Source organism: Chrysochloris asiatica, unplaced genomic scaffold (assembly GCF_000296735.1).
Source record: "Chrysochloris asiatica unplaced genomic scaffold, ChrAsi1.0 scaffold00032, whole genome shotgun sequence".
In the NCBI taxonomy this organism is placed as follows: Eukaryota; Metazoa; Chordata; class Mammalia; order Afrosoricida; family Chrysochloridae; genus Chrysochloris; species Chrysochloris asiatica.
The window spans coordinates 16,649,949-16,675,857 of record NW_006408550.1 but is presented as its reverse complement, the minus strand read 5'-3'; the positions used below and the strand labels follow the sequence as shown (position 1 = coordinate 16,675,857).

The 25,909-nt window shown below is 38.9% G+C and overlaps 1 protein-coding gene across 1 annotated transcript in view; it reads right to left on the bottom strand.

Annotated features, from left to right (window-relative positions):
• The window catches only part of KCND2 (potassium voltage-gated channel, Shal-related subfamily, member 2), a 758,084-nt gene extending 736,826 nt beyond the window's left edge, over positions 1 to 21,258 (bottom strand). Inside the window, exon 1 of the mRNA XM_006859318.1 lies at positions 19,713 to 21,258. Coding sequence (XP_006859380.1) covers positions 19,713 to 20,827 — 1,115 coding nt within the window. The 5' untranslated portion in view covers positions 20,828 to 21,258. The remainder of the gene's footprint in view (positions 1 to 19,712) is intronic.
• Between the last annotated feature and the right edge of the window lie 4,651 nt (positions 21,259 to 25,909).

Below are 25,909 nucleotides of genomic sequence, written 5' to 3'. Positions count from 1 at the left end.
AAATAGAGATTATAATTCTACATCAAGAACACAAAAATCTTTAAAGTGGATTAATATGCACCATCATGATAAATAGTGAAAAGACTAGAGATGTCAAGGATTTATTTTACTTGGACTCAAAATTACTCTCCATGGTAGCAACAGTCAAGAAATCAAATGGTCTATTACACTGGGGAAAATCTGCTGTAAAAACCTCTTTAAAGTGTTGAAAAGCCAAAATCACACTAAAGTATACGTGACCCAAACAATGTTATTTTCAATCACTTGATATGCACATTAAATCTAGACAGCGAATAAAGAAAACCAAAGAATTGGTGCATTTGAAATACAGTACAGGAAAAGAATATTGAGTATATCTTGGACTGGTAGAAGAACAAACATATCTGTCTTGGAATGAATACACTCAGAATACTCTTTGAAAATGAGTATGGTTAAGACTTTGTCTCATGTATTTTGGACATGTTGTCAGGAGGGAACAGTCCCTGGAGAAGGACATTGTGCTTGGTCAAGTAGAGGGTCAGCAAAAAAAGAGGAAGAAGACCCTCGGTGACATGGATTCGCAGAGTGCTAGAGCAGTGGGCTCAGAAGTAGCAATGATGACGAGGATCCACACAGCTGGGCAATGTTGGCTCCGTTGTACACTGGGTCGCTATGAGTCAGAACCAAGTTGAAAGAACTTTATAGCCACAACAAAAGTAATAAAGGAATAGATGAGATGCATAATTTCAAAATACATTTTCCACACATAGCGATTTATATTTTGGTAACCTAAATTCACTGACTTGAAATTTTAAAACCAGTGACATAAAATAATTTTTAAGACAACTCAAAATTCCAGTTTTCAAATAGCAAGTGCCTCCTGATTTAAGGTGTGTCTTCAATTAATAATCCTTCAGTAATCTTTTCCTGCCTAATTGCCTATTGGTGTGACTTATTTGGTCTTATGTAGAGGGAAGATGTACTGTAGCTAATACTACATTTAATAACATTATATATCCTTCACATAACTCCTATATATAGGGAATTTACATATTTGCAATGAGGTAGGTATGAATCCAGTTTTCCTCAAAACAAAATGCAGACAATAAGAGACCAAGCAACTTGACCGATTTCACTGAGTTGCCGTTTTGGGGAGCTGGTATTTCCATTCCAGCTATCTGTTTTCTCTTCTCCTGTATCTTTTAGATATTTTCAAGTGAATCATTAAGGGGTTACTATAGGTTGATACTGAAGGTATCTATTTTCAAAAAGCATCTGATAAGGTTTTTATATGGAAAAACACAGGAAACAGGTTTCAGAAATCTATTAACAGAAGTTTCAAAGGCTAATTAATATTTTAATATAAAAGATACAAAATTAAATATAAAATTGTCCTTTTCATCTCCCACAAGTTCTGTTCATAGCTGTATTACCATCGATAGTTCACTTCCTCCTAGAAAAATAAGGTGGTTGTGTGTATACAGGGGTCCTGGGGTAGCACTGGACTACTAGCTACAAGGTGAGTTCTTCAAACCCACCACGCACTCCACAGAGATCCTGTACAGGGTCATTATGAGTCGGAACCAGCCTGATGGCACTTAACAACGTTAAGTCCTGGTAATGCAACAGAAAAGTTGGCTTGAGCACACCAGCCTGTCCCATGAGGGTAAACACCTCAAAAAGAGAGGGAATCCCATTCTATCTTATAGCATTGTTATAAGTCAGAATCAACTTGTGGGCACAACATGTATGCACTAGCATATACAGATGCATATATTTGTCGGCATGCTTCTACATATTTATTTTATATTTACGTACGCATGTGTATTTCATAAAAGTATATTTGAGTATACATTATACGTTCACACAGATTTTAGTAATATTTGAAACAACATGTGCAAAGCCAGAAACTGGGCACAAGATAATGCCGGAAGTCATGAAGTGACAGAAGTAAAAGAAATGAATAGTCTGGGAAGTGAGTTCTTAATTTATTCAGAGTTTGGCTTAAAATAGTATGTTTCAGAACACATTGCCAACATTTGCTACTTGACAAAAAATGCCTGCCTTTGCTTTTTAAAAAATAAACTTATCTTTCATTAAGATAATTATAAAGATATGTAGACTCTTTACATGAAATAAACGAGTCCTTTGTGAATTCCATAGGATCTTTCTTTTCTATACTCTAGGACCTTGCAAACCATAAATAAAAAAAGTACCCTATTCCGCAGAGAAGCGTTTCAAAGCTATTTTGAAATGAATTATTTTTATGAGAATATTTACTGTGTTATCACTTCATTTGGTTGTACCAAATTCATATATTTATAGTCAAAGGCAGAAATGCTACATTTAAAAAAAGATAGTAGGTTAACATGTATACACTCCAAGTTAATTATGCTTTTCAAAACAACTGCCTTTTATATCAAACATGAAAAAAAAAAAAAACTGCAAAGCTAGCTATGAAATGTTGGCAATAATATTCATCTTAATTTCTATAATTAAGAATTTCCAGAAATGGAAGTAATTTCCTTTTCACAATTATTCATATATCCTATTTCACAATGATGTATCCCTTTCTGAATGTCTACAAGATGCTTTCAAATTAGCACTTTTTCCCCCTTGCTATAGCAATATCCTGATAAGTTTGAAAATATGAATGCAGAGAATGTAAATACTCTTTGATGTACTTTTTTGCAAAAAGTTATAAATACTTTCATAAAAATACTGTTTTATTGACTATCAACCAATTGGATATCAATATTAATATGCTTTAATTTCATAAGAGTAAGTAAATCAAAGCTTTAGGAGATATTTTGACTTTTGTTATTTTTTATATTATTGGCTTAGATTGAGTTATTGACATCCAAATATATCACTGCAGTTTTTAAAAATGCACATTATGTACATTCAAGGTAAATAAAAAGGTGTTGTGACTAGGATCCAAGTTCATATATGCAAAGGTGTATTCCAAAACAAGGACTCCTGGCATGACACTGTAGGATAAGCACTCGAACATAGGGCCGTTTTTAAATGCAAGGGCAGTGGTTCAAACTCACCAGACACTCCTTGGAAACCCAATACAGGGTTGTTATGAGTCAGAACCGACCCCATGGCACGTAACAACACCAACAACAATTCCAAACAAAACATGTTTAATCATGTCTCTGTGGTCAATGGATGACTGCAGAAAAGTTTGCACAGGAATGCACTTATCTTAGCGCTTTAGGATAAACACTGGACTACTAATTGCAAGGTTGTTCAAACCCACCAGCTGCTTTTGGAAACCCTATACATGGTCACTATGAGCAAGAACCAAGTCAACAACACATAATAGCATTCTGATTAGAGTACCTTCAAAAAATATTCAAGGCACAGTAGTCACATCAGAAGGTTTGGTGACTATTTATTGAAATTTGAAATGAATATTACTAATAGATTTTGTAGAACACAGCACAATTACAGAGACTTATTAAAACTTTTGAGAAAATTCACAAAAATGACAAAGAAAAAACTGTGTTGGTGAGGAAAAGTGCAGAAAACTGGCACCCAGGAACTTTTTCCATCCCAGAAATCCAGCTGCTCATTCTTTCAGCGTAGCCTGGGCTGTCTTCTGAGAATTTCGTAGGGAAACTTTACTCCATCTACTCTACATCCCTACTGCTCTTGCCCATTCAGACTTCTTTATGTTCTCACAACTCAAAAAACATTGAAAATGAACATGATTTGAGTCCCTCAAAGATGCCCAAACTACCATTTTGACAAAGTGTAAATTGAGGAGTGCAGAATTCTTTGGGGAAAACACAACCTTCAGAAGTGTATAGACGTAAATGGACAATATGTAGAGAAATAATAGCTTCGTATTTTGATATTTTTAGATGAAGGATTCTTTGGTTTTTGTTGAGCCATGGTGTGCCACTGTTGGATAAGTACTGGATTGGAAACTGCAAGGTCAGCACTTCAAACCCACTAGACACTTTATGTAGGATCTTAATATGAGTTGGAACCCACTGAACAGCACACAACAATGATTTTGTAGCAATCATTTTTTACTTACCCTCTTATCAATAGGGACTATCAGAGTAAATAGTTCCACACTGAAAAATTAAACATGAATCAGATGGCAAATCAAGAGTTGAATTAAATGCACATTATTGCTGTTGCATTGATCTGCTAAAGAAAAGTTACAGTCTTGAAAGCCCTATGGAGCAGCTCCACCCTGCACACGAGGTTATCACAGTCAGATTCAATTAAATAGCAACTAATGACAACAATGGAGTCCTGGTGTGGCACTGTGGACTAATGCAAAGTCGTTTGAACTGCAAGGTCAGTGGTTCAAGTTCACCAGCTGCTCCTTGGAAACCCTATACAGGGTCGCTATGGATCGGAATCAACTCGACAGCACTTAACAACAACAAATATGGCAACAGTGATATGGATATAAATACTTATCAACATATGTATGTGTATATGTTTATATCAAGTCCTGGTGTGGCGCTGTGAGTTACTGCACTGTACTGCAAAGTCATTTGAACCGCAAGATTGGAAGTTCAAGTTCACCAGCTACTCCTTGGAAACCCTAAACAGGGTTGTTATCAGTTGTAACCAACTTGACAGCACTTAACAACATGTATGTATGTATATATACATATACTCATACACATATATTTCTATTATATATAGAGAGAGCTCTGGTAGCGTAGTGGTTACGAATCAGGCTGCGAACCTTAAGGTCAGCGGTTCGAAACTACCAGCCGCTCCACGGGAGAAAGATGAGGCTTTCTACTCCCGTAAAGATTTACACCCTCGGAAACCCTGTACAGGGTCGCTATGGGTCGGAACCGACTCGACGGCATTTAACAACAACAACATATCTATCTATATATGTATATTATGAGTAAATGTATATATATATATATATGTATATTATGAGTAAATGCTACTATTTTCTAAAAGTCTTTTATGTTGTTGTTGTTATGTGCCGTGGAGTTGGTTCCGACTCATAGCGATCTTGTACAGGGTTTCCGAGGGTGTAAATCTTTACGGGAGTAGAAAGCCTCATCTTTCTCCCGCGGAGCGGCTGGTAGTTTCGAACTGCTGACCTTAAGGTTCGCAGCCCGATTCGTAACCACTACACTACCAGAGCTCCTTTATAGACCTTCATATATAATACTTGCTGCTGTTATTATGTTTTAATTGTAATATTTTGTTTAATCCTCAGGATGGTGTGGTGCTGTAGGATAAGCTCTCGACTTCTAATCACAAGGTTGGCAGTTCAAAGCCACCAGCCACTTCTTTGAAACCTTACATAGGGTTGCTATGAATCGGAACAGTCTCGATGGCACTTAACAACAACATATATATAAATATGTAAACTCACATATATTTCTATTATTTATACATATATAATTATATTATGAAGAAATGCTACAATCTTCTACAAGTCCTTTTAGACTTTCATTTATAATACTTGGTTTTGTTATTCTGTTTTGTTTATATTTTGTTTAATCCTACAGATAGATATACAGTGAAGAAAGAAATCTAAAACAAAACAGGCTTCTAGTATATTGTGTTATAAATAGCATTAGACTTCACAAGATCTCCAGGAAATTTCCATTAGGCTCTTTCACTAACTAGTTCTAGGATTTTATGTAAACTTCACAGCGATATTCCACCTAAGCTTCTTTGAATATAAATTTAGAAATTCTTACAGGATGATTTCTAAAGAACCCTTCAAAGTAAAATTCCATGATTCTAAGATCGTCAAACTGAATATAAAATAAAAAGTTAGGGAAAGTCCATCAAGGACATATTTTCTAATTCAATAAGACATCTAAAGTAGATTATTGGGCTGATCTAATTTAAGAATGATACAAATACACATACTTACTCTTCACTAAATAACAGATATGTACTAGATACATTTTCATAAATGCCAAATTAGTCTTCAAAACAGTATGCTCATATCAATCCTACCCCCTCTGTATACAGGGGTGACAGGGGTGGGCAACTTAGACACTGGCTACCTAAAATAGGGTAGGGGGTATATAAAGGCATGAAATGACTGGCTTACAAGTTTTCAAAAGGGAGTTTAGTTTAAAAGTGTGCGGGGAAAGGTAGAGTCCTCACTGAGTAGTTTTCATCTTGTCTAGACCGGTCAGGTCAAAGGAGATGGAGATAAGATTCTTATGATTCAATAGTGAGTAATTGTTATCATGACTAATTGCTATTCTCGCAATTGTAAAGGTAGAAGTTTTGTAACAAAAAGGGGGGGGGGGTCACTAATCATACAGTCCAGGAACAGAGGACCCTAGGATCATCATGGGAGAAAAGCATAAGTGGAATGTGGGATCTTATCCAGAGAAGTAGTGACACCAGAGATGGAGACAGAGATAAGGACATGGAGAGATAGAGCAGCCGAGGACTCCAGACTCATGGAAAGAGAAAGGCTGTGTCCTGGCAGCCAGGAGGCAAGCTTACAGAATGTGTTCTTGGGTGGTTTAAATGATTATATGTTCCTGAGTGTTTTTGTTTTCATCAAATAAGAGGGGGGAATAGAAGCAGATACTGTTGAATGATGATGCATGGAGGAGATTGGAATCATTGCAATGAAATGAGAAACGATAAGTGTAAAACCAATGTTCTTCCATGTAAACTATGACTCAATTTACAATAAAAACTTCAAAAAAAAAAAAAACATGGCTAAGGAACTTACTTATTTCAATACATTAAAATGATATGGAGTCAGATAATTCAGATAATTCTGACTTCGTTTTTGTAGCATCATGAAAGGAACTTAGTTTCCTGTTCAAGATAGAGAATGCAGAGTAGTTATGACAGTGTAACTGTCATTGTCAACTTAAGTATATAAAAGGAACTGAGAAAACTAGAACGTTTTCCTTTCTGTGAGCCTTCATGAATCCTAGCCTGCATTATCTTTGACTAGAACTTCTGGTTTGGATACAGAATTATATATATGGAGGCCATAAGTGTTAATGAAAACAGCATGTCTAAGTGAGGTGCCATCCTAAATTTCTTTAAATTCAGGAACTGTTTGCCCCACTTACTTACTTGGGAAGCATATACATTTTGTTCTTCAAATTTTATGATGCTAATTTACTTCTTGTTCTTCCAACCCAGACTTCTCTCTGATTGTTGTTGTTGTTGTTGTTGTTGTTGTTGTTGTTAGGTGCCATCGAGTTTGTATAGACTAACAGCGACCTTATGCACAGCACACTGAAACACTGCCCGATCCTGGGCCAACCTCACTACTGTTGCCACGCTTGAGCTATGGTAGAGTAGTGGTTACGAATCGGGCTTTGAACCGCAAGGTCAGCAGTTTGAAACTACCAGCTGTTCCAAAGGAGAAAGATAAGGCTTTCTGCTCCCATAAAGATATATAGCCTCGGAAACCCTATACAGGGTCGCCATGAGTCAGAACCGACTCCAAAGCACATAACCAATCTCTCTGGTTATGCACTGACAAATCTGTGTGACTATCCAGCATAGTAATATGTACCAAAGTACTGTTTCTGTAAAGTTTTTCATCATGTATCTGCTATACGCATGTGGGTTGTACCTCAATGTAAAGAAAACAGATGTCTTCATCACTAGACCAAAAAATAACATCATGATAAATGGAGAAAAGTTTGAAGTTGTCAAAGACTTGATTTTGCCTGTATCCACTATCAACACTCATAAAAGCAAGAATCAAGAAATCAAATGACATATTTATTGGCTACATAAGACTTCTTTAACACATTCAAGAGGAAAGAAGTCATTCTGAGGACTAAGTTGAGCTTGACCCAGCCATGGCATTTTCAGTAACTTCCTACGCACATGAAAGTTGCACATTAAATAAGGGATACCATAGAAGAACCGATGTATATAAGTTATGGTGTTGGAGAAGAATATTAAAAGTCCCAGGGACTGCTAGAAGAACAAACAAATCTGTGCTAGAAGTACACCCAGAAAGCTCCTTAGAAGTCAGGACAGTGAGACTTTATCTCTTACACTTTGGACATATTTTTGGGAGGGACCAGTCCCTGGACAAGGACATCAGCAAAAGAGAGGAAGATATTCAACAAGATACACTTGCACAGTCATAACAGCAATGATCACAAACTTCACAACAATAGTGAGGATGGCACAGAACTTGGGAGTGTTTCATTCTGTTGTGCATTAGATTGCTCTGAATCGGAAATGACTCCTTGACACCTAACAACAACTTATGCATGCTGTTGTTGAGCATCAACATATGCATGTCATTGCTGAGTGCCATTGAGTCGGTTTCAACTCATAAAGACCCTGTTTCCAAGGAGCAGCTGGTGGGTTTAAACCATCAACCTTTCAGTTAACAGTTCACTCAGTACTTCTCCTATAGTGCCACACCAGGATCTCTATTTTAACTGAACCATCAACCTTCCAAGGTGCCCTGGTGTGATGCTGTGGGCTAATACGTCAGACTGCAAAGTCATTTGAACTGCAAGGTCGGTGGTTCAAGCTCACCAGCTGCTTATTGGAAACCCTATACAGGGTTGCTATGGGTCGGAATCGACTTGACGGCACTTAACAACGAACAATCAACCTTTCAGTTAGCACTGCATTAAGTACTTATCCTACAGTGCCACACCAGGCCCAAGTTTAATTTGGGTTGAAAAATACATATCTGGTGGCAACCTTCACAGATTTCAAGATGTATAAACCATTTTATTTTAAAACTCACAAAAATAACAAGACACCTGGAGAGAATATATAAATATATATATACACCTACTACAGAGTTAAAAAAGGAACTAAAATCCTTTAAATAGAATCTTAAGTGTGATATTCTAAAGCACCACATATCTGAATTAAATAATTATCCTCTGTCTTTTACAATTGATTTCTTATCTATTGAACACCTGCATTAATCTTTTCAACTAAATGGAGAATTTTTAAAATCGAAACTCATTTCAATTCAGTTAGCTTCAAAATACAGGAATAAATCATGTATTATAAAATACATGAAAAATCTAATGAATAATTGGATATAAAACATAAGCTAAAGAAAATGTAATGACTATCATAAAGATTAAAATGTATACATGGTAAAGAAATATATATATATATAAATAACCATACCATATATATGCAAGGATGTCAGTTCAATCCCATAAGCCAATCTTGGAAACTCTATAGAGGGTCCAGAATGAAAGGGGAAAAAGTGCTGTTGTTCACTGGGAAAAGATATAAGTACAACTTTCCAGCCATGAATACTATCAAAGTATCCATTTGGCTTGTGGGCTCCTTGGACTCCTCTTTTTAAGATGGAGAACTAAGCTTCAAAGAAAAGTCAGTGTATGTCTATACTGACCCAAAACTATAAGATATTTCCATATGCTTTCCAGAGAGATTTGAAATTTACCCAACTATCACCAGCAAGCACACTTATTAAGAAAACAGCCAGTGACAGCTATTGATTGTCTTTATAGAAAGAATTAACTGTTGATGAAAGACTAAAAACGTGTCATAGACCTCCCCATCTAAAAGAGAACAATAAAAAGGTAGATTATAATTCATTTAAACAAAAATATTAAATAATAAATGAAAAAAATTAACATTGAATTAAGAAACATAATTTTGCTTTGATTGATACATTACTGAGAGCTCTGGTATGGTATTGCTCCATGACTAAGGATTACTTCATGGTGTCCACAGATGCCATTCCACATCATGTTTAGTAGCACAATAATATCTATGCTTCTAAATTTAGAGCACAGAATTAGGCAACAAGGCCCCAAAAGGTATACATCACCAACCTCAAAACTCTTTCAATCTAGTTAGAAGGGCAAGATGTAGAACCATCAATCATATATAAAATAAAACTTATATAATATCAAAAGTGATTTGAGCTATAGATGATATAGTTGTAGGCGGTTGAGAAGGCTTCAGGGTGAAGGTCAGTGTATAGGCTGGCTCTCAAAAGAGTAAGCTAAAGGGCAGAGCTTTGAAATGGAATCTACCAAAGCAAAGAATGCTGAAATGTAAGCAGAAATATAGAGATGGTGTTTCAGCCCTGGATTTCTTCTCAATACCAACATATCTTACACCATCAAAACAAGATACCAAAGCCTGTGGGGAAAAATCCTTATCTCTGTATATATATTTGTGTTCAGAAATCTATGAGACATATGGCGAGTGGGGAACAATAAAGAGTATAAAGTTATCATTACAACTCTGAAAGATAGTAAGACTTCTACTTTAGTAAATACTCTTTTCATTATGTGCCTTCAATGAAAGAGAGTTCAAGTGCACAGCTTCAAGCAACGGCAGGCTAACTCTTTTTAGATAGCTCTGACTAGATGCATAATTCAGGCAAAATAATTTTATTTTACTTTTTCTCCATCTGGCCCAGTAAAATACTTTCCATCAAGAATTTTGTCCACAAATGGCTTTACAAGACATTGGATGAGAGTACAGGTTTATGTTCTATCAGGGTTCCAGTGCTGTGTGAACAAATGCAGAGCCAGAAGTGAAATTTAGGAATATGGAGATAAAAAGCCATAGAGAATAGAAATAGGTAAGAAATGCACTGTACTCATGCATGTTGTTATGTGCCGTAGAGTCAGTCCGACCCATAAGGAGCCTGTATAAGGTTTGAATTGCTGACCTTGTGGCTCAAACTGACCTTGCAGTCCAGAGCATTATCCTGCAGCACCACACCAGGACTCCTAGCTACTCCCAAAGAGTTATTGTAAGATCATCAGAAGAAAATGATTATAAAACATGAAACTTCACCAAAGTTTCTTATTACTTACCTATGGAACTATGGACAAACCACAAGAATCTTGTATGTGTAAAACGATGAATTTTAAATATATCACAGCTAAATTTGCCTCCACCAGGAATTCAGTTGAGCTAATAAATAATTTGTTAGGAAAAATATCTACGTGAATACAAAATGGGTAACATCAAAATGAAAAGATGTAAGGATGCAAATCAAATAATAGAAAGCCAATCACTAGTCTAAAAATAAATCTTTGAAATAAATAAAATGCATAACAAAGCAAGTGAAACAAAAAACTGGCCCCTTCTCTAGGGTAGCGGGTTGAAATGACATATATTATCTTTCCTGCTATATTTCTATATGCCAATTTGTTAAATGCTAAAATCTTGGTATGGTGCTGAGGGTTAATGTGCTAGGCTGTAGTGTCGGTTTGAACTGTAAGATCAGTGGTTCAAGCTTACTAGCCACTCCTAAGAAACCTTGTACAAGGTTGCTATGAGTCAGAACTGACTTGATAACACTTAACAACAGCAACAACAGCTATAGATGTTGTATCTATAAACATTAAATGCTTATAATTTGCACTGGTTAAGGTTGTGGGTCAACTTGACTACACCATGATTCTCAGTAGTGGTTATGTACTAATGTGGTCACCCTCCATGAGGGGATCTGACATGATCAGCTAATCAATTGTAAGATTTATGACAGAGTTGGGCCTGCATCCCATATATCTGGAGAATGTTCGGACAAAAGTTGCAGACCTTTCCTACTGAACCTACATTTTGTTCATTATCATTTCATCTCTAATTCTTGAGACCTGAGCTAGAAGCTTGTTGGATTGCATGGCAATCTTAAGATTTTTTTGGCCTCCTTGGCCTGTGAGCAAGCAGCCTGCTGTTGTACCTGCTGACCTAGTGTTTGTCAGCCAGTGAAGCTATGTGAATCAGCAGAAGCCTGACTGGTGTCTGATCCACGAACTTGGTACTTGCCAACCTTTACAACCTAGTAAACCATTTCCTAAAACTTCTTTCTGTGTATGCCTTTTTCTCTCTCTCTTTAATACACACACACACATATATATACACACATACAGTTGACCCTTCGTGATACAGTGAATTATAGCTCCTCTACCACAGCTTTTGTAACTGCCTCCTAGTAATTGGATTGTTGTTTTTGTTAAGTGTCATTGAGTCACTTCTGATTCATAGTCACCTTGTATATTCCTTCTGAGGAATGGCTGGTGGGTTTCAACCACTGAACTTGCAGCTAACAATTCAGTACTAATCCTATTGCATCACCACAGGACTCCAAACTGTTTGGAACCATGCAAACAGGGTGTATGACACTCTAAGGAGGGACTGGTTAATTTGTCCATTGTGCCAAATTTAAAAGGAGCTATCTGAGAAACAGAGACAGAAGATCCCAATACTATCAAGAAAGATGAGTCTGAGATCTGTGCTCAGAAAAAGGCATGTCAGCTGAGGCACAGGCTTGGAGAGACAGAGTGGCAAGCTTTCCCACCCACCCAAATGAGGGAGGATGACTGCCTTTGTGGGCAGAAGGCTGGTTTGCAGAATGGGATGCCCTTTCCATAGTTACCCACAAGATTAAAGAAGCTTGTAACACTTGACTGAGCATGGTAGATACCAAGGGGTCATGATGCTGAGAGTCTGAGGATGAGAGAGAGACACACCTGTAGTATGGCTGAGAAGACAGGGGGTCCTGAATGGAGAACTTTTAGAACCTGAGTTGTTTCTGAATTTCACCTTGTTCACTTCCGGAATAATTCCCATAATCTTAAGCATTGTCTGTAAATTCTGTGTGACCGCTTGCAACAGAGGATGTGACCCAGCTGAAGTAGAGTGTCCTGGGAGGGATGGTTGATATCCGAATAGGATAAAGAAGGTTGGAGGCACATCTGACCTCCATTTAATCTGAATCTGTCCCTGCCTGGTGAGTCTCCTCCTTCCCTCTTGTGAAGCTGGAGGAGGTCAGACATGGCTCCTCCACTATTTTTGGCACCCTTGAAGACCACAAGGGTGAATTGCTCATGCAACGATGATGAATGTCACCTGGTATTTTAAGGAGGTTCTCATAACACTTGAACTAACAGCAATAGCAACAGGAAAGTAATTTGTGCATAAGTGGGCCTGTACAATTCAAACCCACATTGTTAAAGGGTCAACTGCATATATACTCACTTTATTGGTTTTGCTTTTACAGAGAACCCAGTTTAAGACAACTTATACCATGTGTCCTGGTGTGGCGCTGTGGGCGAATGCATCAGATTGCAAAGCCCTTTGAACTACAAGGTCGGTGGTTCAAGCTCACCAGCTGCTCCTTGGAAACCCCATACAGGGTCGCTATGGGTCAGAACTGACTGGAAGGCAATTAACAACATACCATGCCAAATACCGTGCCAAATACTTATACCATGCCAAATACAAGCTTATTTAAATTTGGCTCCTGTAATGCTAAAAGGGGGAGCACAGTGGCTCTGTAGAATAAGCACTGGGCTTCAAATCACAAAGTCAGTGGTTCAAGCACACCAAATGCTCCGTAGGCGAAAGATGAGGCTTTCTGGTCCCACAAAGATATACAGGGTTAGTATGAGTTGGGATCGACTCAACGGCAGTTAGCCACAATAAAACTAAAAGTGAAAAAAGAAAATCTACATTTCTTTAAAAACTCATTTTCAAATTTCATCAGTTAACATGATCTATAAAAAATCAATATAAAAATATGTTGCGGTGTGCCAAAGTCAAAATGGATGTTAACCATAGTAGAGCTCTTCCTCAGAGAGATAAATGTGGTCCTTTCCACCTTTTAAAGATGTGTTAGATAAACCCTTTAATAATATTTATGTACAGGTGCTAGTGTAGGGGAAAATAATTTCATCCATTTTCAGTAATAGTTAAGCCAAAATTCTCTACATAAAGATTCTGAATGATAGATTACCAACATTCGCCAAAGCTATGTAATCAGAGCAGTGACAAATAGTAGGTAGATGTTATTTAAAAGTTTATCCTTCTTTTTAGCCAACTACATGGATCTATTTACTTATCTCTGTTTACGATAAGTTTCTCTTTAATTATGCCATTCTAAAGAATGAATATCTCTGATACATTGATAAGGAAATTGCACTGAAAAATTAGTTTGCCTTTTGCTTCTCAACCAAACAGGTGTTCACCAAACCTATTAAAATTGAAATATTATAGAGCTGGTTTCTCAGGGTCTTATAAAGAGACAATTATACTCATGCATCATTTAACATCTATAATATGATTTGGCAATTGTGCAAACATCATAGTGCAATCTGGTCTTGCTTTTTCTTTAAGTATCTTGCATAAACTTCATGCCTTAGCAAGTACTGAGAAGGATTCACATTTAATCTGGCCTAAGACTTTCTTTTGTTTTTGTTAGCACAGAGGCTGCTAGTGGAATCCATGTTTTTAACAATTTGGAGAATTTTTGTCTTTCCTTTTCAGATGATTGTAGAGTGTAACATGGCTAAACAGAGAGCAAGTCACTAATTTTCTACCATTGTGTTGTTTAATAATATTTTGTTTCATTTCCAAATCAAGCCAGTTTCTATTTATAGTGACTCTGTAGAGGGTGTCCATGAAGCCATTGGTGGGTTTCAATAACTGACCTTGTGGCTACCAGTTCAGGGCTTACCCTCCAGCAAAACACGAGACCACTTGTTATTATTGTTGTTGTGGTGGTGAAGTACCAATGAGTCAATTCGTACTCATAGCAACCCTGTATACAGTCTCTAAGGCGCAGCTAGTGAGTTTCAGCCCCTGCCTTAGGGTTCAAGCCCACCTTTTAGTCCAGTACTTCATCGCACAGCACCACATGAGACCACTGTTGTTGCTGTTGTTGTTAAGTGCCTTTGAGTCAATTCTGACACATAGCGACCCTGTATAGGGTTTCCAAGGAGAATCTAGTAAGCTTGAACTGCCGACCTTGCAGTTCAAACGACTTTGAAGTCCAGCTCATTAATCCGCAGCGCCACACCAGGACTCCCATGGGCACTGTTGGTGTTGTTATTGTTATGTGCCATGGAGTCGGTTCCGACTCAAAGTGACCCTGTGCAGGGTTTCTGAGGCTGTAAATCTTTACGGGAGCAGAAAGCCTCATCTTTCTCCAGCAGAACAGCTGGCAGTTTCGAACTGCTGACCTTAACAGTTTGCAGCCCGATTCGTAACCACTACGCTACCAGAGCTCCTCCCATGGGCACTACTACCTCATAAATCAGAGTCTGAGATACATTGGGTAAGCTAAAGTTGGGCTATGCTGAATATATTTTAAAATTAAAACAACAACAACAACAAAACCCAGAAGAACAAACAAATCTGTGTTGAAAGAAATATGGCTGCAATGCTCCTTAGAAGTTAGGACGGCAAGACTTCGTCTCTCATACTTTAGACATATTTTTAGAAGGATAACATACTTGGTAATGCTGTCGATCAGCAAAAAAGAGGAAGACCTCCAATGAGATGGAATGACAGCGTATCGGCAGCAGTGGTCTCAAATACAACAACTGAGGATGGCTTAGCACTGGGCAGTGTTTCCTTCTGTTATGCATAGCATTGCTATGACTTAGAACTGATTAGACAGCACATAACACAGCAAATCTATCTATCTATCTATCCACATAGGCATACAAATGTGTACATAGACACACACACACACACACACACATATATATATATATATGCATGTTGTTGTTGTTAAGTGCCGTTGAGTTTATTCTGACTCATAGCAATCCTGTGTAGAGTTTCTGAGGAGCAGCTGGTGAGATTGAACTGCCAACCCTGAGGTTCAAACCGACTTAGCAGTCCAACGCATTAACCCATAGTGCCACATCAGAACATATACATATACATAACAAATATACACACACACATGTATGGAGTCCTGGTGAGGTGTTATAGGATAAGCACTGGATTGTTAATTGCAAGGTCTGTGGTTCAAACCCATCAGCTGCTCCTCAGAAACACTATACTGCTATGGGTTGGAACTGACTTTATGGCACGTAGCAACAACAACAACAACGTAATATATATTTGTATGTAGAGGCCTGGTGTGGCACTGTAGTACAAGCACTGGACAACAAGGTCGGTTTGAATCTTAAGGTTGGCAGTTCAAAATCACCAGCCGCTCTTCGGAAACCCTATACAGGGTTGCTATGAGTTGGAAAGACTCAATGGTACTTAACAACAATATATATTTACTCAGGAAATTAAAATATATTATAAATATGCTTGATGATGATGTTTCCTAAGACCCTTGACATATTATAAAGCTTATGCCTTGTTAAATGTCAGTTTAATTCTCTTATAAAGGGATTGTTTTTTAATTGCATCAGCATTTCTATACCTTTGTTGTTAACTGCTGTTAAGTGGGTTTCAACTCACAGTGACCTTGCTTGGGTATCTGAGGAGCAGCTGGTGGGTTTGAGCCACCAACCTTGTGGTTAGCAGTACAGTGTTCATCCTACAGTGCCATTCCACCACACCAGTACAAATTTCTATCATGCTCTTTCAAAATCAAATAAAAATTTGTAAGTCATAGCAGGGAAAATTATTCTCATGTCTAGAGTAGAATTTCTAGGCAGTGTAATTAGTATCTCATCATTCTTTCACTAAATTCATGTTTTCCAACTACTGATCCTTCTTCCTTATTTTCAATTGTACATTCCAATCACCAGTAATCATCAATACTTCTTAATTGCATGTTTGATCAATTTCAGACTGCAGAAGTTGGTAATACCTTTTTTGTGGTAGTGGTTGGTGTATAAATTTGAACAATTGTCATATTAACAAGGTTTTCCTTGTTGGCATGTGAATAGTATCTCATCACTGATAGTGTTGTATTTCAAGATAGTTTTTGAAATATTCTTTTGGACAATGAGTGTGATACTATTCCTCTTGAATTTGTCATTGCCTGCAGAGTACAGCATATGTTTGTCTGTTTCAGAATGTTCAACATCAGTCCATTTCAGCTTACTAATGCATAGGATATCTACTCTTAAGCATTACATTTCATAATTGACAATTTCCAGTTTTCCTAGATTCATATTTTGTACATTCCATTTCCTGCTTATTAATGGAAGCTTGCAGCTGTTTCTTCTCGCTTTGAGTTATGCCACATCAGCACACCAAAGTCCGGAAAGCTCTATTCCCTTCATTAAGGTCATATCTCCTTTAAAGAAGCAGCTCTATCCTAGGCATCTTTTGAGTGCTTTCAAACCCGAAGGACTCACCTTGCAAAGTCACAACAGACAACATTCACTGATATCCATAAGATTTCATTCACTGGCCATTTTTTTCCCAAGAACACCAGGTGTTTCTTAATAGTCTGTCTGAGTCTAGAAGCTTCACTGAAACATGTCTACCATGGGTGGCCCTGCTGCTATGTGGAATACAGGTAACATAGCTTCCAGCATTGCAAGAACACACAACATAAACCAGCTACCAAAGTCGGACAAACTGACAGATGAGATGTGGATCTTGGAAGCATTACTGCTATCATAATTCTTAATTAGTTTAATGTGTTAACATTGTAATTTCTTAACTTCTGTGAAATAATACATCTTAAAAGTAACTGCTCTTTGCTTCCAAGTTCTCAGAAAGTGTGTATTCAATCATTCTAATCCACTTAAATATGGAACATATGAATTAAATTAAATATTTTTTCTCAGACATTATGATTCAGACTCTTAAATTATTTCAACAATTGAATTCTGGTAATCATTTTACTTATATAGTTAAAAAATTATCAGTAGTTTTAAAATTTCTTCATTCTGTTTCTGAAAGCAAAAATAAGTTTTAAAATAAAACAAGATTTGAATGTCATAGCAGGGAAAAAAGAATACTAGATTCTCATGTCTAGAGTAGAATTTCTAGGCAGTGTAATTAGAATCTCATCAGCATTCATTATAATAATAATACCTGTAGTAAACCATACAGGAAGTATACACCATTAAAAGGACCCATTGATACCTTTAGAAAAAACAAAACAAAACAAACAAACAAACAAAAAAAAACAACTGCATATATACCACAATTTTTGAAGTATATTTCTTTTTACCACTGTTTCTTTATTCTCCCTTAACCTGTTGTTGTTACCTGCTGTTGAGTCAGTTCTGACTCATCAAGACCATGAATATGGTTTCAGATGAGGGGCTGGTGAATTTGAACCACTGACCTTGTGGTTAGCAGTTCAGTGTTCATTTTACAGCATCACACCAGGAATACATCCTCCTATTCTACTGATGTACACTTCAACTTTGAAGTTAAATAGCATTCTATTATATACAATTTTTCTTAACAAAAGATACAAAAAACAAGTAAAAAGACTTCTCTCTGCTAACTCATAAGCACCAAAACTAAGTTATTTTGCATCTTCAAAATGTTTCAAATTTATCAAAGGAATTAAAGAGAAAAAGAAACAGAAGGAAAAGGGATTTGTATTAATTTAATTTTCAAAATGCACCAGTATGTCTCCAAAATGTATGTGAAAGAATAAATCAAAATCATAAATCTTTGTGTTTTACTTTATCATTATGACTTATATTAGTCAAAATGCTTCCACATATAAAATAATCCATTGATTGACGGCATGGTAGCATGAAAAATTCTATTCAACACAATATGACTAATAAAATTAAGTTGACTTTAACCACAGTGTCCCTTAAAGAAGCCAATTAAATTAGTCAGAAACACAAAACTTAAACAGCAGCCTTGGGAATAACTTTTTTATAGCCAGTACCAAACTCATTGAACTGATTGCTTGTGCAAGAAAAGTAGCAGAAAAGCTGAAGAAAGGGCAATAACATTACTTCCTGGTTTATCTAAGAACTCATAAAAGTAAAAGATTGTGATCATCTTATTTTATTAGGTTAAATAATATGTAAAACATTGGTACTTGTCTACATCTTGATTACCATTACTAATCATTTACTCTTTTTCACATTTTTCTGCCAAGTAAAAAAATCTTAATTCTAGCCCTAAAATTCTTATTTTCAAAAACACACTAATTCAGAGTATGTCCCTTTGGTTACAAAACATTATGACTGAAAAACAAAAGAATGTCCAGAGATTCTAGAATGAAATTTGAACGTAAAATCCTAGAATGCAACCAGTCCTTGGTGGCTATCTATTCTACCCATTACTACTCTACCTTCTGCTTTTATTTAATGAACACAGACCATTTGCCTGATGGGATTTGTAGTTTCTAAAAAATATGTAATGGAAGTCATTTGCTTCTTAATTTACAACTATGAACCTAAAGTCTTAAACATGCAAATATCATTCCACTGTATTCTGTGGAGTTCAACAGTGTTGGTTCTCAAGGTTTATCAAGTATTAAACCTACCAGCCATATGAAATGCAAATATATTAATATGCACATACATTTCAAAGTCCTTTGGTAATGATCTCTACAATGATATGTTTTATAGTATTGTAAACTGTTATAGTTCTTAGTGGAAAAATAAATCCCACAAGCACATATTTATATGAACATAATATTTCAAACATAAATGGAAAGATTTTGAATACACAGAAGCTCTTGCTTTGCATTTCTACATATACTGTGCAAATGTTCATCTTTATTTGGACACACATCTTCTGTTTTTCATTGTTACTATATGTTATACATTTATACATATGCTATAGTAAATCTTTTCCTATATTCAGGAATCTCAGATTTGTATTTGAGATTAATCACCATCAAACAATACTACCCAACATTTGCTAGCAACTTCTTAAGTACTACGATATATACAACACACCCATTTCAGAGATCAGAAGAGTCCTTCAAAGCAATTTCAACAACACTTTCCTAAAAGCATTTAAGAACAGGCAACATTATCTTCTCTAAATTCTCAGATGCCTTAATTGCTCCATAATCATCTGGTCCCATACCCAACCTCCATCTCATTCCCCTTAAGGGTACCTACCCTAGTGTTGTCATGGTGACGATGGTATACCAGAAGGCAGCAGGGATACTGGTGAACTTGCTGGCAGAAGAACCTTTCTCTGCATAGAACATAACTGTAGCAAATATGATGATAGCCATAGTGAGTGAGAAGAGCAAGAAGCCCAATTCTGAGGCACAGCTCTTCAGTGTGTATCCCAAGATGCGCAGGCCTTGAGAATGGCGGGAAAACTTAAAGATTCGGAAGACTCGGAAGACTCTCAGAGTGACAAAGGCACCGCTGACATCTTCGTTGTCCGTCATCACCAGCCCAATGTAATAAGGCAGGATGGCCACCACATCGATGATACTCATGACACTCCGCACAAAACGGTAACGACTGGGTGCAGCAGCCAGGCGAAGCAAGTACTCAACTGTGAAGATCATGACACAAGCTGTATCCAAGCAGAAGAAGGCCACTGCATACCGCTCACCACAAGGCAGCTCTTTAATGTGACCTGGGCTAGACCCACATGGCACTGTTTCTACCACATTGGCAATGACTGAGACAGCAATGAAGAACCCTGTAACATAGTAGAATACCAGGGCCATTGTACTGGTGTGAGGGTTCTCAAAGGCCCTCCAGACCCTCTGCCGAGCGGTCATGGTGGGCAGTGCACTCTCCCCTGTGTTGTCAGTATCAGCATCGTCCTGAAGACGCTCTGCGTTCTCCCGCCTGCGATCTTTGTACTCCTCATAACAGCAGTCACCAATAATTTCTGGGATGAGCCCAAAGAAGGCCAACTCTTCATCATAAGCAGAGATACACTCATGGCGGGGATAGTGCAGCTTCCCAGTGCGATAGAAATTCAGTATGTGGCGAAAGATGTCTGGGTCACGATCAAAGAAATACTGCTGAGTCTCTGGATGGTAGAAAAAGTCCCTCTCAGAACTGCCTAGCAGGGTGTCTGGGTAGCGTTCTAGGGTGTCCTGCCATGTCTGGAAACGGGTGCCACTCACATTCAGCACAATTAGAGCATCTTGAGTTCTTTTCCTCTCTTGCCTGGGGGGAGCTGGCATTGGCCCTGAGGCCACAGGCATCCAGCCGATGGCTGCTGCCCTGGCAAAGGGCAGCCATGCTGCCACCCCAGCCGCCATGGTTCTTCTGGGTGAAAGCAAGGAGAGGGATCACCCGGCCTCTGCAGTGGGTCCAAGTAATCACAGGAACCCTCTTTCTCTCTGTGTATAAAATACTGCCAAGAAACGTGGTCCTGAGAGCTCACTGACTCCAAGGTAGGGCTCCTGGGGAAGTTATAATACTCAGACGGGCAAGTACCCCTCAAAGACAAGTATTCAGGAGTAATAAGAGCAAAATTACAGTGTCGTAACAATCACCCCTAAGAGAATAATTCCAAATCTCTTCCAGCAATTGAACCCAGCAACCCCCTGGCAAAAATCAGCACACTGGTGACTTCAGATGCAGGAGTTTCTTCAAACAGGTGTTTGTGACTTTTCCCTCCACACACAGTCTGGATAATGAGGGGTCAGTATGCGTGGAGTAGAATAAAGAAGAGGAAGGACAGTCACTCCAGACACTCAGTGATACTCTTTTGACAAATTAGAGAACCATTCTCTCTTCTCCTTCAGCGCTTTAGAACCTTCCGTTTCTAAGCGCCCCTTCCCGCCAAAGGAGTCTCAAAAGGCGACCTGTTGTAGCTTCCCAGACAGGGTCACCGCTGCTACCCCACTTCTGTCTTGGGGAGTCCGGTGGCCGCCTCTACTCTTCGGACGGTATTTGTAGAAATGGAGGTGCTGCACTGTGGCACGCTGGTGGGGGGTGTTAATACAGATCCTGCTCCCCCACGTCAGCAAACACCCCCTGTGTCTGCCAAAAGGGTTCGCTCAATCGCCCCTTCACTCTTTCCAAGTTCAGCTCAGGTACGGTGTGACAGTTACAGAGCCCGGGAGCTGGCAGCTGCCGCCGCCAAGGCGGCAGCAACATCTGCCATCGCGCAGAACGCGCCTCGCCCGTGGTACATACCTGGCCAAGTGCGTACTGGGGCTGAGTTGCATAGAGACTTTCTCCTGGCCCTGCACGCGGAATGGAAAAAGCAAAGACAGCAGCTCCGGAGTCGCCGAAAGCAATCTTCCGAGGGCACAGAAATAAAGCTCCAGCGAGCTCTTCTTCCCCTTCCCCCACCCTCTGAGCTGCCCTCCTCCTTTTCACCTTCCAAAAGCCTGGCGCAGGCGAGCAGAGCAGCAACAAGTTCAAAAGGTGCGGGGGAGGCGAAAACCAAGGGGATCCGCTCCAGCCAACTTACTGAGCGGCTGCAGTCACTAGGTCCCGGGCGGCGCGGTGCAGGGCTGCGGGGCGCCGGGGCTGCGGGGCGGCCAGGCGAGTGGTGGCGGTGCGGCGGGGCCCGGGCCCGGGCCAGCGGGGACTCGTGCCCGTGAGCGGAGGCAAGAGGCGCTCGGCAACGCGGGGGCGCGGGAGGGCGACTTGCTGCTTCCACGCCAGTGGGTGGTCCTGCATCTCCCTCGGATCCCAGCGCCGCGCTGCTAGTACGATCAATAAATAAGGCAAAAATAAATAAATAACGGCGCGCACGCCCCACCACGCAGGTTAGCCGAGGCGTCTCCTGCCTTTGCCTCGCCTGCCTTTGCCTCGCCTTGACCTTTCTCTGCCCCCGCCTCTGTAGGGCTCTTTTTGCTCCACCCCAGCCACCCACAGCCCCAGCGCAAAATGTCACCGAGGGAGAGCATCCAGGTGGATCAGTCTGACGAGGGGAGCGAGCCTCGGACGAACAAAGGGAAGAAGCTTCACGCGCTAGGCTGCGGTGGTTTGGTGGTGGAGAGGGTGAAGGGGACTCGTACCTTGTTTCTGCCTCCTGAGCCCTGGTTCTAGCCGAGCGTGGGAAAAAAAAAAATGGGGGGGGGGGAGGATAAATAAGTGAGAGAGAGCTAGAAAGCAAGCGAGATCTGGAGAAGCTGGTGAACGAGGTTAAGATCAGCGGAACGCGCAGAAATTGGATGTCTTCTGGGGGCGACTGGGTGGCTAGACCTGCAAAGCTCCGCGGCTGAATTTTTAAGTGTTTTCCCTTCCCGTTTATTTTGAAAACCAGATGGTCACAGTGCAGGGATTAGTAAACAACCTATCCAACTTGTCGAAAAGTCAGGCAGTTTCCTTGATCTAGATTTTGCTACAACTCCTTTTCCTGTCCTTTGCGAATGACAGGAACGATATGGAGCCCTTGCCTAAATGTCAGCTTCAAGAGGCGTGAGTGTCTTTTAATCCGAGTCCCTTTATCTTCTTTGCACATCTCTAATATGGTTAAAACAGTTCAAGGTGTCTGTGTGAGGGGTAAGTGATTTGTCTGTCAAGAGACCTGGAAATTGTTGCAGCCAACCGTTTTGTTTTTCAGCGTACCCCGCCCCCCTAAGCATCAGGAATCTTTCTTAAAACCAAACATGCAACAACTATAACCACTAGATGGCGTGAATGGAGAGAAGTTAAATCTATACAAGAGCTTGGCTGCTTTAGAGGTGAAGGATCAACATTAACTGATTGGCTCACAAAAACATCTCCAAACCCCCTGCTCTCCATCCACCTTTTTAGTGTTTATAGGAGATATTCAGACTTGCACTGCATTCTGGTGATTATGAGATTGGGAATAGAGTTCCCTGCTGAAATGCCTTTGAAAATTAAATCTAGATTACGGAATTGGTTGTTGTTGTTGTTACGTGCCTTGGAGTCAGTTCCAACTCATAGCGACCCTGTATAGGATTCATGAGACAGTATATCTTTGCTGGATCAGAAAGACTCATCTTTCTCCTTAGGAACAGCTGGTGGGTTCCAACCACTGACCTTGTGGTTCACAGTCCACGCTTATCCCACATAGCCACTAAGCACCTGAAGGGTAGTAGTAATCATGCTGTTGTTAACTGCCATTGAGTCTACTATGACTCATAGCAACCTTGTATAGGGTTTCCAAGGAGCAGCTGGTGGGTTTGAATAACAATAGTCATAAAGTAATAATATTTAAGTCCCTAGGAAATAGTAAAGCTTCATCCATATTGATTAAGGAGATGAGCCAAATTTCTGCCTGAAAATTACTTTTTCCAGGATTTGGTTGGCTGCCCTTGGTTTGTAAAGTATGTGTACTGTGAGATGCGATATTGAAATTGACTTTTAAGCTCTCGAGATCATAGGCAAGATGTGTCAAACTCAGAATCTGAAATGGAATACCCTAAAGCAAAGGTAAGAACTAAAAAGAATAGAGTGTATAGAAAATTACCTGGGGAAAGCAAAAACAAACCTTAGAGTTGCTGCACAGGATTTTCTGTAGAAATGGAAAAGTGGTGTTTTGTGTTTCTGTTTTGTTTTGTTTTCTTGAAAGCTTTACCTGTATAGAAGTTTGCAGAGTCCTGTTAGGAGTTGGAGAGAACTGGAAGTGTAGTAGATAAAACACTGAAAGGTCCGGGAAAGGTTGGCTATTTGAACCCATCAGTCACTGCAGAAAGATGAGGCAGTGTGCTGAAGTAAGATGTCGCAGTGGGAACATTATGGGGCAGTTCTAGTCTCTCCTACAACGTTGCTATGAATCAGCATTGTCCTCATGGCAGTGGGCTTCATTTTGGGTTTATGCTAGTGGACAGTGAAGTCAGAACTAATGCAGCATGTAAGTTTCAGGACTTTGAACAGCAGATATTTGCTGTTAATTCCTGTGTATTCTGTTGAGGTGAAGATATTTGTTAACAAATGTATTTACCCTACATACTTAAAACTCCCAATAACAACAGCAACAACAACAACAAAATGTTAATTACAATAACAATTAATCTAAGAAAAGTAACCTTTATCTAACCAAGAATATGAGGAAACACTGTGTACTCTGCACTTACAGAGGCTGTGTAGGGCATCTGGAGAGATGGAACCATAACTTGTCAGTTGAGGCCAATACTGCTTAGCCAACCTGTAGAGACTGGGAAAACAAACTAAAGTTCTTAAAACTTCCCTCTAGTAGACTAAATACTTAAAAACTGTAAACGTAGAAATTTAATTCCACCAAAAAAAGTCCCAAATAAGCAAGAAAAGAAATTTTGCGATTTTCAGAAAAGTATTCTAATATCCCCCTCTTCTACCTATCATAAATTTTTTAATATAGTAGAAAGTATATAGGCTTAAAATTTAAAAGCATCAAGATTCAAACTCCAGACTACAAGGCTATTTATTAGACCTTTGTCTTTCTTGAAGTTTCTTAACTTCTGATCAGTAATTGTAAATAATTAAATTTCAGCTTTTCAAGTTTTTTGTGAGGATAAAACAGGATAATATTATGGACATTAACTTAATATTTAGGAGTCCTGGTGTGGTGCTGCAGGTGAATCTGCTACACTGCAAGGTTGATTTGAACCGCAAGGTCAGCAGTTCAAGCTCACTTTCGCTCCTTGGAAACCCTATACAGGGTCACTGAGTCAGAACTGACTCAAATGCGCTTAACAACAATAACTTAGGATTTGATGCATCGCGTTTTGTATTGAAGGCTCTCTGGTTCTACAGTAGGTTAATCAGTGCACTATATGATTGCTATGAGTGGGAATCTACCTCTTTGTCATTGGGGTTTGGCCTTTATATTAATTCCTGTTTCATTTAATAACACAAAATGGAAATGTGATTTAATTTATCCAGCCTTGTTTTAAAACTCTCTCAGATACTTTTGTAAATTACTCTTAACCTCTAAGTCTAAATACTTCCTTGTGTGATATGCACATGACTCTGATACTGAAATATTTATTTATGTATTCAATGTTGTATAGAAAGTATATAGATGCAAATCCAGCAGAACACTGTATATGTTTCCCCTGCCTAGGATTTCCTCATCTTTCCTCTTGTAATCTCATTTTATATATTCTGTTTAGTTGATTTACATGGAAAACATGCTCAGTAAGTTCAAAATTCAATTTGTTATTTCTCTTTTCCCATCACCTGTGCCTTCCTACCCCCCTTGATGAATGAATTACTAAGAAGAAAGCTAGTGTTTATCAAATGTCCTGTTCTTCACTACACCTCCCAATGAACATAAGAGCCAATAAATCACCTGCCATTACCCACCGACCTTCACACTAAAACTAGAGTGGTTTAAAATACATAAATATATTGAGATATAGATTTGCATGAGGTTGTTCCAAATAACAAAGACATCCCTTAATTCAAAGAGATACCCATTACCTAGTGTCCCA